The following is a 17,600-nucleotide window of genomic DNA, read 5'->3' as shown; positions in this document are numbered from 1 at the left end:
CCTCTGAGAATCTCACAGGTGAGACAAAAATGCAAACAGCTACTGACAATACATTGCATTGAGGTTTATCAGCAGGAATGTGGTTGGGGTGGGGAGGAACTCGGGACCCCTTACAACACACAGGAGCCCCTCTGCTCCCTGGCCTTCCCCTCCCCTCCTCCTCCCCCTCCCCAGGTTCTCTCCGCACACTAGCACATGTCCTCTGGCAAGCGAAGCGAGCAGTTGGCTGCCTCACCAGCCATCTGTTGCTGCTTCTCATCTGGGGAGGAGCAGGTTAATGCTTTGGCTGGTTCTTAGTCACCTCTTCCACAGTGTGTCACCTCTACCCAAGCTTCAGCCACAGCTGTGCATACCCATCTGTGCCTCAGTCTCTCGCTCTGTGGGGCTGAGATAATGGAACTCAACTCCTGGAGCCTCGGGGAGAGAAACCACTCGTTTAGTTTAGAGCCGGGTCTCTCTGGTCTGCTGGCCAGGAAGCACACACAGCAACCCTTCCCCTTCCTGTGCTCGCACTGGGGCTGGGACAGGCCTGGGAGGTTGCTCCCCTCGCCCCACCCCACCGCCCCGGAGTCTGAGCGGCTCCACAGGCCTCTTCCCTGGGCGTGGAGGGTTTGTTTGTGTTTATTTCCCTGGCTTGTGTGTCCCTTTGTCAGCCTACCGGATAGCAATCTAAACTAAAATGGAGAGAAGAAACATTTGCTGGAGAAGATTTCAGCAATATAAAAGGCAATAGGAGGAACAAAGAACCAAGTCTGGGTGTAGAGATAGGCACACTCTGAATAACAAATAAGAGTGTCATTTAGTTGCCATGGCAACGTGAGAAACACAATGAAAACAGCAGCTTAACCACGTTCCCTAATGATGAATGGGCGCAGACAGCCCTTTGAAATATTGAAATACAGATCACAAGGACACCCGCGGATGCCCACACTGGCTCCCGCCACCACCCCACCTGATACTCCATGTCGTAGCTGGGCAAGATGATGCGCCCGTGCTTCCACTCGCTGCCCTGGTCCTCGCGGATGACCCAGAGGAGCTTGCTCTCCTGGCTGGCTTCGCGCACCACCTGCAGCGCCACCCCGCGGCCGCCCGTGGCCTGGTACTGGAACTCCATGCACACGGGGCTTTGGGGCAGGTGCACGGGAGGGCTGATGAGCCGCGCGTACTGGCCCTCTCTCCGCCCATCGCTCTGAAGCCGCAAGAAGTTTCTGTCATCTGGGGGGGAACAAACCAAACAGGGGTTCCTGGTAAACGCCTGGGAAAGACACCCGTTTGCAGCTGTTGCCCCTCCCGCGAACAGCTGGGGCCCGAGTTTGAGTGTCTTGGTTTTTCAAGTCCTGGCTCTCCAGGCCCCACCTCCCTTCCTTATGGCTCCTTCAGGGACTTGATTCAGATACTGGGTCCTTTTGAGGCCCTTGAGTCTTTCTGTCTAGCCAGTCCCTCCTGCCTATTCCTCGGCATCACTGTCTTTGAGCCACATTTACGGAGGGCACCTGGCAGGGTTAGCCTGATGTCTTGGCTGGTTGTGTCTACTTGTCGTCTCTCCCTAGATCCTAAGAGGCCAGACCGGCATCTTCTTCATCACTGGCTTACCCAAGGGGCCAACACGCTGCGTTGCAAGGGGGTGAGGTGGCTGCTGAACTAGAGCCTGGCCCTGGCCAGGTGGTGTATGCTCTGAGCCTTTGTCATCTTGGCTGGGCACTGTCCAAATGCAAAACATTTAAAACATTCTGTCTCCGCCAGCGTTACTCGACGGTGCCTGGGCGACCGTAAATCAGAAGCCTAGTGTCAGCTTCGAGAGAACAGGGGATGATGGCTGAGTAGTGGTGATTCTCAGGCTCCATCCCCTTCCCTGCCCAGCCTGGGGAGGCCTGAACTTGGCCTTTCGCACACACTAGGCCAACACAGCTCCAGGGAACACAGGCACTGTCATCATCACGGACGAAGGCTATGTGTTTAGTAGGGGATGTACACATGTTGGAAAGTTAAGGTTTCTCCCATCCAAACGTTCAGAGGATGGGCCTTTTAGCTGATGAGTTTTCAGATACATCAGACACGATGTGAAAGACCGAGTTCCTCTCCCCCTTCGCAGACCTCAGGCCCTGCAGACACAGGTGTGGAACCTGCACCTGCAAATCCAGCTCGTGTGGGGGGAGGGGGAGTTCTGGCCAAGTGTACCGAGAGTGAGGTGGCCTCTGAGGAGAACCCTCACTGGCTCCTGCTGGCCCTGAAACCGCTCGGGCTGGTCACTTCTGCAGGAGGGCAGGGACCCTTGCCGCACGCACCCCGCACGTCAGCAACCTCGGGGTCGTGCTAACGGGAGACATGCACAGACTTTCTCACTCAGCAGGGTCTGTGAGCGCCTGGGGCTTGTTGGGGAGGGACAGGCCAGGACTTCAGAGCTCAGAAACCACTGGCTTACTGTTGTTACTCCTGCGGACATCATGTTTCTCTTGAGAGCTGAGCCTGCGGCAGTCCCACCATCAGAAACAGCCCCTGCCTCCCCTCCTCCAGTCACCTCGCGTCTCTTCTCTAAGCCCCTCTGGGTAGAGCCTCCAGATTATGGCTCTAGAAGCTCCCCTGCCCTGAATCAAATGAGAGCGGCTTAGGATGCATAGTTGGGATTCCACTTTGTGTCTCCTTAACCAGGGAAAGCCATGTCTGTCTAACACCCCACAACATGAGACCTCTCCAAGGCCAAAGTCGGCACAGAGACCCAGGCGGCTGCCTGCAGCCGAGATTGTTAATGACGGTGATCTGTGGAGGGAGGAGACACCGGTGCCACAGCCAGACACGCAGTGCGCTTCTAACCTATGCTTCTCCCATCAGATCTCATTACCGCCGCTGTTAATGATAATAATTATGTCACATCTGCATAATGCTGTACAGGTTACAAAGCATGTTTGTATGCGTTATTCCATTTAATCCTTGCCATATGCGCATGAGCTCGGCTTGCTTCATCTTACTTTGCACAGGATGAAAAACTGAGGCTCAGAAAGGTTCAGGTGACGTGTCCAAGGCAGAGAGGCCGCTAAGTAGCAGAGCCGGAAGGTGTTCCCACCCTCACACGGCACGCGCTCCACTTCAGCGGTGCCCAGGGACCCTCCCCCAAGCCTGGCAATCAGTCACACCCTATGCAAGGCGCTTCCCACTGGGCCTGCTCCTCTTCCTCCTCTTACCTGTGACGCCTCCCTCCCTGACCAATCCTCAGAGCCCACCTGTTGGGCTAGTCTTTCTCCTAACCCTCCTGGCACATTTCAACATTAATACCTCCCTCCTCTGAACAACTCAAGCATTTACAGACCATACTACTCGTTGTACCTTGTGTTTAAAAAGACTGGAGGCCCTTTTTTTTTCATGCATTTCAGCACATAAACACCGGCTGCCTTCTACTAAAATTTAACTGTTTCTTGTGTGATTTTATTATCTCCCCAGTTAGATAAACAGGTCCTGGTATCACACACATAAGGCTTAATAGGGCTTCTTCTCACCGGCCCCTAGATAGTGACATGTCTACGCCACCATTAAAAATAAATGTTGTTCCCATGAATGACTGAATGACACACACATGGGTAAAGGATGATAGGAGGCTATGTATTGGAACTAAGAACAGAGGGAGAATCAGCTAGCCTCTGGCGATCCCTCAGACTCATGAAATATCTTCACCATACCTCCCCCGCCCGGGGCCAACAGTCCTTTTCAAAAGTGAGGTGAGCTAACAAGAGCAGGGGGACAGGTGAGAACCGGAGCCACAGGTGAGAACCCCCCACATGCTCCCCCCGCTGCAGTCCTTGCCAAGCCCTGACTGTCTCCACCTGATACAAAGGCAGCCAGATTTCCGAGACTTATTATTCAGCCTTCCTCCTTCACAGTTTCACAAATAAGACCCCCTTGCCACCTGAAAATTGCTTGGCAGAGATACTGTCACTTGTGTGAATTTACATGAAGCGGCCGGGGAATCGCGGCATAACGGGTAGGATTTAGGAAGTAAAATGTGCGAGGAGGTGTAAAGAGCGGGGCTGGGCGGGTGTTATCTGGGTCTGTTGCACTTACCCATCCTGTTGCTAAAACTTCGGCACAATGAGGCCAAAGGTTTCACAGGCTGCTCCTCCCACGGCCCAAATTCAGCCCCTTCCTTTCCCCTCCCCCACCTCACAATAAGATGATAATCGCTATGCATGATTTAAAGGGCCACTGGAAGACCAGGGAGTTAATGCTGGTGGCGTGCTAAGCACGAGCAGCTGAGGGATCATAATTCAGTGCTGACATCTGAGCTAATCCACTAGTTTGCAGAATCTCGAGACAAGCAGGCCTCCGAATTTCACTGAGTTAAATCATTTGTGCCCCACTTGTCTGTTAAGTGCTATGAGCTCGAGGGGAGAAAGATGATATGTAAATTTAGGGAATTAGCAGTAGACATCAGTCAGAGGGACGCTGGGCTGCAGAATGTCCCTGCCTGCCTGTCACTGAGAGACCTGATTAGAACCAGGACATCCTGCAGGAATGGCCGAGACCAGGAATAATCCAGGGAGGGGGAGAGGAGAAGCAGGGGGAAGGGAGCCGATTTTAACTGAGCACCTACTATGTGCCAGATATTTCACTGGAGGCTTCACCTGCCTATCTTATGGAATCTTCCCTGCGAAATAAGGATCATTTTCATTTTTACCAACAAAAGAAAGTGAGGCTCAGAGAACTGAAGTGGTGTGTCGCAGACCCCAGCTACAGAGTGATGGAAGGAAGCTATGAGCCCTGATCAGTCTGAGTAAAATCACCTGAGCATGGCCTCGCACCTGGGCTGGAACCCTAGCCTAATCCTCACTCATCTGCTAAAGCCTCAGTCTTCCCATCTGTAAAATGGGTGTAACAACATCATTACTGCATAGGGTTGTGAGGAGGAACTGGAACAAGCCGTGCACAATGCTTTGCACAGGAACAGGGACATGGTAAGAGCTCGATATAAATTATGGCCTTTTATCACTACTACTATGGCTATCCACACTGCCTCCTATGCTTGCCTTTTTGGTTTTTTTTTTTAGAAAGAAAAATGGTTGGAAGAGCACTAATAACTTGGGAAGACCAATCCAAGACTCAAAGAGAAGGATGGTTTGGCCTGAGGACAGTAAAAATGTTTTTAGGAATAAGACGGTTCCCAGACCCATCATCCTAATCCCCAAAACTGAGCAGCCCCAAATTGTGCATCATGCACGATTTACCACGTATCTGTGTGTGAACCTGTGCTAGATGAAATAAAGTAACACATGATCCTGGAACGCGAGGGGGGCTCATGAGACGGCTTACAGCAGGCCAACCCTTCCAGAGGAACGAGGCCGAAACATCCAGAACAGCTGTCCACCCTTTGCTTTAAACTTCCCAGGGAAGGAGTTCCCACAGGCCATGTGGGCAATGTGTTTCCTGGGTCGCAACCCTAACTGTCAGGAACTTCTTAAAGTCAGTTTTACATTTTCCTGCTGTCACTTTAGACACATGTCCTCCTTCCATCCCTGATGGAGCACAGCCCAAGATCTGTCTTCTGACTTAGAAACACTGTCACTCATGAAGAATGGGAGACCCTTAGTCTTTGCTTCCTCAGGAAACACAGCCCTTGCTCCTTTAAACATCCACTTTGCAGGCCTTTAGGTACAGGGCGGGGGTCTCCATTGGCTCTTCTCTAAGCGAAGTGTCTCTGTTCCTTTAAGTCAGGGCACCCACTTCAGTGCCACAATGAAGCACACGTGTGAAAGTGAAGTTTGTTCTCAAACACAGAGGGACTGCTAGGCACACACTGGCTGCTGACGACCAGATAGAGCAAAGGGTTGGCATGGCATGGCCTGGGGGTGGGGTGGGGGGGGGTGGGGGGTGCGGCTACCTTAGTGATTTCCTTGGACTTTAAGGACGAGCCCTTTAAATTGCTGACAACTGACTAGCTGAGAACCACCCGTGACTGGCAGCTGTCTTCTTGTTCTCCTACCTGGTGGCGGTGATGCCGGCAATGGATAGCTTCCCACAGAAAGACAACGGGAAGGAAATAGGTTCAGTTGTTGAAAGAGAATGAAGAAATAATGTCCCTGAGATACAATCCCTCTTCTCCCAGACCTGACACGCTTGGGAGGCGTTTGGGGAGGGTCCCTGACTCCAAACATCTGCTGTTGCCCTGGACGCAGGGAAAACCCCCACGTGGGAATGAACGACGGGAGTTCGAAAGGGCAGGGAGGAAGCGCAGAGGACAGGGTCCTCAGGCATCTTAACCTGCGGCTGCCTCTGCAGGGGCCTCCTGATACTTCACCTGGCAATTTACGGCCACATCTGGCTTCAGCTGCACGAGTGCTTTGTGAGCACGTGACAGCATCTGGCCCAACAGCCACGGAACCACGGCGTCCCCACCTTACCAAACCCTGAAATAAACCACCAGGCAGGTCCTCCTGGCTATCACAAAGCCAAGCACGCCATCTGTCCAGTGCGCGCCTCTCCTGGCTAGCTTTGCGCCCTCCTGCTAGAGCCACCATCTGAAGGAATATTTAGTGCTGCAGGAGATGCAGGCTCTTTGTACAGGTCATGCTTAAAACATGAGTCAGCCCCTCGGCTGGCCTCCCAAGGTCAGTCTGTCTCGCTGAGGTCCTCAGATTAACAACCAGCGAAAGGAAGCACTGACGTCGGATGAACTCAGCAGGATGTTCTCAAGGTTTACAGCTGACCGTTTTGTGGACAGTTTGGGAGGTCAGGCCCGGTCTTTGCAGGAGCCTCCCTGAAGCTGTTTTGGTATGTCAGCGTTCAGGAAGGTTTTGCCATGGAGGCAGTCTTGCTATCACCCCACCCCTGTGTTATTTATTCACACACTGCCGGGGACTCAAGCAATGATGCTTTAAAAAAAGAAAGAAAAAAAAAGGAGTAATTGCTTCTCCTCTCTACTGCTGTCTTTTCCGCAAAGCCGAAGAAGTGTTTCCACCTCCTTAATGAAGGACCTCTGTGCTTCTTTTTCCAGTTGAAGTTATTGCTTGAATATTGGCTTTCTTTTAGCCAAGCTGTTCCTGGTCTTTAATTATCTGTCATGATTTAAGCCTGAGAAGTTCCCGTCTCAGTATCTGCAGTGGCTGCAGAGCCCCAGCCAAGCCACAGCAACCTCTTTCTCAGGGCAAGTCAAGCTAAAGCCAATCCCGTGTCTGCTGCCGTTGGTCCCATCTCTGGGGAAGGTCTTTCGAGCTCAGAGAGTTGCTTTTTAATTCATGGAGTCACCAGTAGTTTTCTGACAAAGATCATGCCCATCACAAGCAAGTTCACGCAACAATTATTTCCTTTGATTTCTCTGCAACCATCGCCACCATCCTGGCCCACACTTAATCTTCTCGTGCGTGTCCCACAGTTTTTGGTCTTCCATTCTAATGGAGTTCACTCAATGGCCCGGTCTGCACCCAACAGCCCATGTCTACCACGTGCTTTTGGTGGGATAGACACCAGGTGTAAAATTCAAACATTGCTGAGCATGGCATCCTTGATTCACTTGAACCCAGAGGAAAAGTTCTGTTCTCTCAATCCAATAAACATGAATGCAAGACAACCAAAGCTGTCCTTTCCTACTGGTATACCATTCCATGTAGGCTTTGCCCGTTTTCTTTATATCACATCCACAATTTGAACGTACTGAAATGAAGTCACACAGTACCCACCCTTCATGAGGTCAACAAGCGGGTACAAGAGCACACACACCCGAGGGAGACCACACACACCTGAGGGTACTGAAGCTGACCCGGCATCATAGCCGTGTCTCCAGTTTTTTTGTCTCATTCCTGACAACAGTAATAATAACAACAAAAACAATTAGCATTCTTCCTATTATGGGTAGTGCTTAGGATTGATTTAGGATGCTCTTTTTGATTGAATGAAATAGTCCCTACCCTATCCAATGCTGTGTTACTTGCTTACTTTATTAAGGTTGCACACTGAGGTAAAACGAAACAATGAGCCAAATACCAGCCACAGACCATACCCATCAAGGGATAATATGGATGGCACATCCCCCGAATCACTTGCTTCTTGCTTTGCACCAAACCAAGGAGCAACAGCAGCAGCAGCGAGGGTCCCAGAGGTCACCCTCAGGTCAATGCCTGATGGCGCTGGAGCAGTGGTCGCCAGGGCAACGTGATGACAAGCATGCCCTATACCTGCACTGTCCCAGGCAGCATGGCTCCCGTGCCCTTGAAACATGGCTGGGTGAAGAAGGAACCAGAATTTTAGCTGTATTTAATTTTAATTAAATTAAAATAGCTACACGTGGCTAGTGGCTGCCCTATTGACCAAGGGCCATCTCAAGGACTTTTTGGCCTCGTTCTTTAAAGACCTAAATCTGTTCTTCCTCAAAACTCCCACTAGGGGACACTTTCCGTGTTCTCGTAGCGACAGAAAAGGCAGAGTGGCTTCGGGCGACCCTGGGACGGGCTCCTCTGTAACCAGCAGGGGTCAGTGAATTGGGAACAGGGTCCCCAGGGACAGGCTTCCCAGGGACGGGTGTGAACACACTGTGGGCTTCTGAGCACAAGCAAAGAGCTAAAAAAAGAAATTCCAAGCGGCTTGAAAGACTATCTTGAAAAACAAAAACAGTGGAATGGAACCAGTGGGTGTCCTGTCAGCCTTAAGCAACCACCAGCGCTGGCCAAAAGAACAGAACTAATTGCTTACTTAAAAGGAAAAGAAAAAAAAACAAAACAAGAAAAAACACACAAAACAAAACATGAGAAAAGAACTAAATCAGAAAATATCTAAGGAATGTTAAGTCGTTTCCACAGACACTTCTAACCAAATGGCCTGTGTGTGCTATTTCAACATGGCTATTTTCTTTCCTGCCTTCTTTTTCCTCCCGACTCGACAGAGACACCTCCTTTCTTAAATGTAATTACTTGTGTTTACCCATCGAATGAGGGGATAAAACATATGGCGCACTTCTCTTAAGAGCGGGGTGGGCTCCTCTCTGTGCAGTGGTGACCTGTGGGGGACACAGCCACTTTCAGGTCTGACTTGGAAGGTCTGGCCACTCTGATCCCATTAGCATTTACCCTGCCCCTAACCAAGCACAGCTGTTTCCTCTCTCCCAACTGCTCCCCTCGGGGGCCCTTTTTTTTTTGAAGAAGAAGAAGAAGAAAGGAAGGACCACCCTGAACAGAAAGGGCTTTCTCTCCTCTCCTACTTAAAGCCTGAGACCCAGTTTTGCCAGGAGAAGGAACATGGGAAATACAGCACATGCTTTTGTAAGTCATCAGCGGGCAGAAGGAAGGGCTCTGAAGACAATATTATGATTCTGTTTTCTGGAGGCAAGTTACAAGTGCCACTTTTCCAAACTTCAGGGCTGCCTCTGGAGGAGGAAAATAATTATTTTCTTTCTCAATATCTTAGGGGAAAAACACCACTAGATCGAGTAGTTCCTTATGGCCCTAATTTTCTTTCTGTCCCCAGCCAGCCAGCCACAGGTTGGAATCCTGCCCGCTTTGAGAGCTTGCTCCAAAGAGCCCTACCAACCGCAGGCTGCGATGCATCAGCCGAGTGAGGCTAAGGACTAGAATTCCCAACCAGTAACCAGGGCAGTCAGGGACGGGGCAAGGGCTGGGCCAGGGGGAGGCAGAAATGAGCAAGCAACGGGCAGGGGTAAAGGCCAGGGTCAAAGGGAGAGTCACGGAAGCTCTCCCTGAAGTGTCCCCTGCTAATTGGTGGCCTTGCAGCCTGGCCTGGGAAGGCCTCAGACATTCTTAGAGAACATCTGCTCAGAAGAGTGCAAGGGAAGAGACTGAATGATTGGACAGGACCTGAAGATGAATGCTGGGTAAGAGCCAGTAAAGGTCTCTATGCTGTATCAGCCACGTCCCTTTATTCAAACTGCCTCTGCCAAGCTCCCCTCTTACATACACGTGTGTACATATAAATCACACCCACTCACACAGATCTATAGACACAGGCACAGAGATTCATGCACAAAACACACGTACAGGCATATACATATTTATCAATACATCTACATATAAAAACACATGATATATGCATATACACACACACACAAAACAAACACCTTGAGAAATAAACATACATACACATATGTACCCACAAATACACACATGTAAACACGAGGCATACACACACACACTCAGACACATACCCTACAAATCTTTAAGATAAAAAGTGGGGGGTTGGGAGAACAACCAATTAATTGGGCCAAGTCTCAAAGGAGAGGAAATAAAATGAAAAATCCAGGCTGGGTTATAAAAATAAGTATTTTTTTTCCAGCGTGCAGGAGGCTCATTATATTAATTAAACATTATTGCAGTGAAGGAGAGGAGGGAGGGTGATTAAGGCTGGGACCGGGTAAGTGCTCTCTCCCGTTGCCCGCGGCTGTGCCGATCCTCAGATATTAATCTCTCCGAGCACTCGAACGCTGAAGAGATAAACACTTGAAATATGAAAATGTTTTTCTCTAGAGCAGACGCTGTGACCCTCTGGGAAAGCAAGTGCAGGCCGTGTCGGGAGGCGGCCGCAGCGCCCTCCCGGCGTCTGTCCTACTGCCTCCCCTGGGGACAGGGGACACTGCCAGTTCTTGCAGTGAGGGGCAGGGGGCAGCTCCGGGGGAACCCTGCAGAAGGAGCGGTCCCTTCTCCCTTTATTCTCTAGCCAGGCAGCATTTAATCTGCTAATTTCCAGAGTGAACCCCTTTCCTCTCGAATGCTGGGGGGTGGGGTAGGGGGGTGGCACGGGGGTGGGGGGACCGATGGCCCAGGCCAGGGGTGTGGGAATTTGAAAGCGAATGCCTGGAGTGCTGGAGCCGGTGTTTGTGACGACCTGTTGTTAAATTATCTGGGATTTTGCAAGCACTATTAAAAATTAAATGATAGAAAGTTACAAGTAAATAAATGCGATTACAAACTCAAGATAATAAATTCGTTAAAACTCAACACTTCCTAATTATTTTAATATGATTTACCGGTACCTATGCTCCCAAGGCTATTTGCATGTATCACATCTGCCTGAGGGGGAAGCTACGGGGTGCTGTGTCCGTCCCCCCCCCCCCCCCCCCCCCCGCCCGCCCACTGATGGCTGGTGGCTTGAGTTCAGCTACAGCAGGAGGAACTGCAACCCTGAAGGTGACCCTCAGCACAGAGCAGGGCTTCTCATCCTCGGAGAGCTGCTTGTGAAGCATCTACCAGAACATCCCTGTAGCCGCGTGCAGCCCCGGACATGGCAGATGACCTGCTTCTATCTATTCCAGTGATGGCGAACCTTTTGAGCTCGGCGTGTCAGCATTTTGAAAAACCCTAACTTAACTCGGGTGCCGCGTCACATATAGAAATTTTTTGATATTTGCAACCACAGTAAAACAAAGACTTATATTTTTGATATTTATTTTATATATTTAAATGCCATTTAACAAAGAAAAATCAACCAAAAAATGAGTGTCATAGGTTCGCCATCACTGAAAGGGCCCAGGCAACGCCTCACGTCCAGGGGCCAGAGGCTTTTGGACTCGGACTCTGCAGGACAGCGCCAGGCGGCTCTGCTAGACACCGGTGGGCATGGAGCGTTCGGGCCCTCGGCGGGGCTCGCCACAGAAGCCAGGCCACCCTGGGAGAAGGTAAGGCCGGCTCTCGGCCCGCGGCTTCCTGACGGGCCACTTTAGGAACAATACCCAGCCTGACAAGAGGCTCTGTGATGCTGGCAGCGAGGACCGGCCGGGAACAAGGGGACATTGACTCATGGCATCTCCTAGACCTCCCCACGGCCCTTCCTTCCTTCCTCTTCTTTTATCTTGGCCTCTCTCCCTCCCGCCCAGCTCCCAGGCCGTCCTGTAATCACAGGCGAGGGCAGGAACCACCAACCCGCTATTCTGTGGGGTGACGTCGTGAGCGAAGACCGTGGTGGTTTGCGGGCAAAGGGCAGAGGGTGGCTCTGTGCTGGGAAGTTAGGAAGCCTGCCCGAGGGTCTGAGCGGAGAGCGTGGGGAAGGCGAGTCTGAACGCTCTCATCTCTGCACTCGCAGCCGGCTTACCTGGGAACGTGCGGTCGTTGGGGCTGGTGCTGCTGGCCCAGGTGCTCCGGAGCCACTTGGCGTGGTCGTAGATCCAGCCGCAGGCCTCCTCGGGGAAATCGAAGTTGCAGTTGAATCCTGAAGGGAGCTGCAAATCTTTGTCTGAAAGAAGAGAGAGAGAGAAAAAAATAACCCAAAGGAACGCCAATGAAATGGGTTCAGAGAACAGCCACCGTGGTGCTATTTCAATGGCTGGCAAGGCCTGAGCGCAGAGCAGAGAAAGAAGGCTCCTTTTCGCTCATTCATTTCACTCCTCTTGGCGGTCGCTGGCTTTCGGGTCAGCCTTTGGTCTCATCCTTCCCAGGCACGAAAGCCAAGTCTGCCCGCGGTTCCCATTGTAAGCGATCACAAAGGAGGCCACCGAGTGGCTTCGGGCTCTCCCTGGCTTCTCTGTCCACCTCGGAGAGCAGACCAATGTGAAAATCGCTGCTCCCTACACTACACGTCAGAGGAGAATGTCTCCCCAGGGCCTCGGTGGGAGGCTGGCTCCTGCCCACCTGGCTCTCGGGAGTGATGGGCAGCCCGGGTAGCATCCAGAGAGGCAGGAGGGAATGCAGGCCAGGGAGGAGAAAGTGGACACTGAGACAAGGCATGCTTGTTTGCTCCCCTTCACCTCCTGCGGTAGGTCTCTCGTTTCAGAAGACCGGGCCATTTCCACATCCCGGGGGAGGCACTGCCAGGTGGCATGTTAGGGCAAAGTGAGGGAACCGGACCAGCTGGACCAGCCAGCCGCCCGCTCAGCGCTGACCAGGAGGAAAAGGGATTGCACAGGAAGGCTGGGTCCAAGGTCAGCAGAGGGTGCGTCCTCATGGGAGTCTCAGAAGTGGCCACCCATGGCTCGCCCTGGGTGCTCAGTTGTTCTCGGGCCTGAGCTAGAAGCCTGAACCTGAGGCATTGTTTTGAGGGTCCACTCGGCTCTAAAAACCAAGACTGAGCTGGTGCTACATGGATGATGAAGTGGGGGTGGGTGGAGGTGGGCGAAAAGAGGAAATGGGACAAGTATGGACGCTTGCACTTGCCAGAAGGGCCTGTGGAGACGGCAGGAAGGTGTGGCCAGTGCTGGCAGCAGAGAGGAAGTGGGGTCCCTGGCCTTTTCACTTCCCTTCTCAGGGTTCCCAGGGAGGAATTTCCGCGGAAGGCCTCAGGCGTGGGTTCGGAGGTCTGAAGTGAGTAACAGGCTGGAAACAGATTGCTCCCACCACGGAGGGGAGGAGGGCACGCCTCTGAGGGCAAGGGCAGGGCTGGCCTCAGCGCAGAGGGCCACCGGGTGCTACCGGGCCCTGCTCCTGCCTCTCCTTCCCAAGAGGCAACGTGGAATGTTTGCCCACCGTGGGCCAAAGTCAGCTCGAGTAGAGCAGAAACACATGGAATCTATTACAGCATCAACCTGTGGCTTGGAAAAGTCAGCTCCTAGCCCTCACCATCTCCTTCTCCCGGCCATTTCTGAATTTCTATTTTTCCGTTCAAAAAATATGGAGTAATTCAATATACCGTAATTCCTCTCTCATGTTGACATGCATACTGCATCCCGGGAACCAAATTCCACAAAGGGATCTTGTGCAAAAGAAGAGGGGAGGGAGGAACCACCAAAGAAACCTCAAAGGAAACAAACCGCTACCAATGGGTAAATTATATGAAACTTCTGAATGTTTGCAGAACCCTTCCATTTTCCTTTGGGCTGCCATTGAGATAGAAGCCCCGCCCCCGCCCTCCGCCCAGCCAACCCTGCTAACCCGACACCATATATTCGCTCCCTGTGCATTCTACTTTTGGCCCTCAAACTATCTCAAACATGTCTTGGAAGATTCTCCAAGTCTCCTTCTCCTCTTGATAAAACAAAAACAAGTTCATTAAAATGTCAGGATTCTGTATTCCACTCACCCTGACCAATAGTGTCCCTCCACCCACACAATGCACAAAAGCACATTCCTAAAAGCATATGCATTAAATTATCATTTTTCAGTCACACAACTTCAGCATTTATTTTTGGCTTCCCTCCCATTCTTCTTCGCAGCCTTTTTTTTTTTTTTTTTGAGTTGGCCACTCCATCAGCGCAGTCCCTCCGACTGTCAGGCCGCTGAGTGTGCGGGTCCGGCAGACTCCCCCATCCACCTACGGAGTCTCCATCACTTCCCAAGTCTCTTCACCGATTTTCCCTCATTTTGTTTAATGAACATTTAATAATGGTCAGTAATTTACTGTACATGGAGGCTGTCAGGCATGAACTTCCAGCCAAAAATGCCAGGTGTTCCAAAATTTGTGGTTTGTTAGGAATGTCCTCAGACTCCGCTCCTTAGCGGTATGATTTAAAACCTGTCGCACTTTTGGTCTCTGCCAATTGTTTCCATCGAACGTGGGTATGTTTAGGAGACGGGATGAGAGGAGTCCAGATTTCCAACGTGACAAGGAGGGGCCCTGTGCCTGGGAGGAACTGAGGTGCCTTTTGACACGTCCGCTTTTGTCACTGACCTGCACTCACACCCCACGGAGGACGCGCGATCCCATGGAGTCATAATGATGACACTTTCTGAACCAGTGGTGGTGAGCGACAGGGAAATGCAATTAAGGAATGGTTAACTGCTGAGTTAACCTTGACTGTGGGGCTCCCTGAACCATGTCACCTCCAGATTTTCACCTGACTGTATTGTGAAGACACGGCTTAGCAGGAACAAGGATCACAGATGTGGATTCTGACCACATGAAGTGAGGGCTAGAGAAGAGGAGGAGTCCTCTTTAAGTGGACCCTCATGCCCGGCTGTGGTGGCTCAGTGGTTGAACATTGACTATGAACCAGAAGGTCACAGTTCGATTCCCGGTCAGGGCACATGTCCAGGTTGCGTGCTTGATCCCCAGTGTGGGGCTTGCAGGAGGCAGCTGATCAATGATTCTCTCTCATCACTGATGTTTCTCTCTCTCTGTCTCTCCCTCCCTTCCTCTCTGAAATCAATAAAAATATATATATTTTAAAAAATGGACCCTTATCTCAGCTGATGATCACTGGATTCGTGCCCATAGGGCTGTACAGGTGGTTCCAATACTGATTGGTTGGAAATGGCTATTGCCCCAAGCCCCTGAGTACCCGCACCTCCCTGACCTCTGACCCAGCAACCCCCAGGTCCCTGCCCAGCCGCAGGTCAGCCTCCATCCCCACTGGTAGGCACCCCTGCCATCCCGGTTGAATGCGACTCTGACCCCGACCCTCACCGTCCTCAAAGCTGCAGTTCTCCCCGCACTCCGTGGCCTCCTCGTCAATGGGATATGGGGTGGTGGTCTCTTCGCTCCTCACGGTGGGTCCCAGTGTCTCCACGGTGGGCTTGGCATCTGCGTGAAGGCAAAGGAAAGGGCGTGAATGCTGCATACAGCAGCCAGCATTGAAACACAGCAGGAGGAAGAGGCCCCAAACCTGGTTTCCTGTCTGAGTGTGGGCCATCAGAGAAGGAGAAAGAAAGCCAGGACACACGCACCCTGAGGTTACCCCTGTGTGCTGGCAATGATGTCGGAGCGTTGTCCGAGCTGAACGAAAATGGGCTCAAGCTGCAGAAACAGCCCAGACAGAGGCCCCGATACAAACCCCCGCTAAGGCCTTCCTGCCCAGCAGAGGCCCTGAGGCCGGCATGAAGGCCACGCGAGACAGGGCCACATGAGACAAGAATGAATGTGGGCGACGCTGACCCGGAGGCGGGGCTAAGCCACACTCTGGGTGGTCCGTTAAGACAGAAGTGTGGGTGAGCAAACACACAAAATGAATGATGCTCATCAAAACCAGTTTGCGTGCTTCTTGCTGCTGAACGACCCGAGCTTCCGTTCAGAGGAAACCTAGCGCCTACCTGTGCCCCTCCCCTTGGGTGGCAGCCGACATGCCTTCCCGCCTCACCCCCTGCTTTTGTGTGAATACAGAACTTTTGGAACCAAAGCTCACCCCACCTGGGCGGCACAGTCACCAAAGCCGTAAGCAAAGCCGGTGCTTAGGGGGTGCAATCCCGATACTGCTGCTCACGTTTGCACAAAAGCAACAGAAAGGACTGCGGATTCAAAGGGACTCAGACTCCGCTTGGTGGGAATCATGTGGGGCTGAGCTTTCAGGAGCTGTACCCGTTCCTTGGCGCCGCTGTGTGTGATTAGGTGTCTTTGTGAGGCCCCTTCAGGATACCATGTAATAAACAATAAGGCGTGGCGGAGTCAAAAGCTTCCTAAATTCAATAGCTGCTGCCAGGCAGGCTGGGGGTTGGGGAGAGTCAAGGATGGGACAGAAGGTGGCGCAGAGGACCTTGCTTGCCTGATTTAAGGGGCCACCAGGACTGGCTCCAGCTGATTGAGGCCCTGAGGGATGGGGGTGAGGAAGAGTGGGGAGGTGGCCAAGTGTGGCCAGATCTTGCAAAAAAAAAAAAAAAATCCCCCACCCCTCAATCCAAGAATCCCCACGGAAAACCTCCAGACTTATCCATGTTGGCAACTTATTCAAAATATTATAATAACTAGAATGCAACAAAACCGGGCTGGGCCCAACCTGGCTGCAGGCAGTCCGTTCTGACCTGGTGATTCATTCACCTCTCCATTCACTTGTTTATTTGCTCACCCCAATCATTCATTCAGCAACCGTTGGTGAAATGAATTAAACCGTGAGTCAGGCCCTTGGTGGGGCAAAAGGGAGTGCTGGTGACTGGTGTTCAAACCCATGTGTCGTGGGGCGGGGCCTTCGTCCCAGAGCTGTGCTCCCACCAGACTCCCCGAGTACGCCCAGGCGTGGTTCCTCCCATTTCTGTACCTGCTCCTTGGTGCTATTGTGTGTGATTAGGCGTCTCTGTCAGGTCCCCTTCAGGATACCATTTAATAAAGCCAGGAGCCGAAGGAACTCGCTAAATACGCTGAAACGCCTTTTCACGGTCGATTTCCCATCTTTCTGCCATTAAGTACTACGCACCTAACCTTTCAGACTCCCCTTCGCCGTGTCTGCCTCTTGCTCACAGTCAACAGCAAATAACCTCGAAGCGTCCTAATTTGTAAGTTCGAATTTGTCACTGTGTCAGGGAATCTCAAACTCAATTGTACAGCAAACTCCAGGCAGCAAGGCAAGAAGTAATCATTGGAAACACACACGGACTAACAGGTGAAGCAGCCCTGTCACATTACTTAGCGGCAGGGACCCGGCCCGGCCCATTCTTTTCGCCGGGATCCTTCTGGGGTAGGAATGAAAGGCATGAGCCAAGGATGAGTCGCACAAACTCATCCTTGATGGGTGGACATGTGACAAGCCAGAGAGCCGCGTGCCCCGGGAGAGCAGTTTCTGGAAATGTGAGGTAGCAAGATGGGTCAGCGGATCGGTGGAGATGAGGCTAAGTGCAGGGGCACAGCGGGCCGGCGAGGCCACAGAGGGCAGGGCGTGTGGCTGACAGCGAGGAAACAGCAGCGGCCTCTGTGTCCACAGTGTTTGTACTGGGCGCTCCCAGGCAAGTGCCTGTTAAACTGCAATTGAAACCAGATGTCCGAGACTTCAAAGGGAGGGAGGCCGGGCAGAGGGTAACGAGCCCCAACTCCGCTCTTCGGAG

The 17,600-nt window shown here is 52.0% G+C and overlaps 1 protein-coding gene across 5 annotated transcripts in view; it reads right to left on the bottom strand.

Moving 5' to 3' along the window:
- Positions 1 to 17,600, bottom strand: part of NRP2 (neuropilin 2) — a 119,167-nt gene that overhangs the window by 32,014 nt on the left and 69,553 nt on the right. For 3 of the 5 annotated variants that reach the window (XM_070421940.1, XM_070421941.1, XM_070421943.1), the window contains exons 11-13: positions 15,259 to 15,375; positions 12,016 to 12,156; positions 953 to 1,215 (exon numbers count right to left, since the gene is read on the bottom strand). In XM_070421940.1, coding sequence (XP_070278041.1) covers positions 953 to 1,215; positions 12,016 to 12,156; positions 15,259 to 15,375 — 521 coding nt within the window. The remainder of the gene's footprint in view (positions 1 to 952; positions 1,216 to 12,015; positions 12,157 to 15,258; positions 15,376 to 17,600) is intronic. The other 2 variants (XR_011472383.1, XR_011472382.1) reach the window with 1 other exon arrangement.

Source organism: Myotis yumanensis, unplaced genomic scaffold, assembly GCF_028538775.1.
Source record: "Myotis yumanensis isolate MYYU_CA2020_CCGP unplaced genomic scaffold, mMyoYum1.0.hap1 SCAF_8, whole genome shotgun sequence".
NCBI lineage: Eukaryota > Metazoa > Chordata > Mammalia > Chiroptera > Vespertilionidae > Myotis > Myotis yumanensis.
This window is presented reverse-complemented; position numbering and strand designations above follow the sequence as displayed.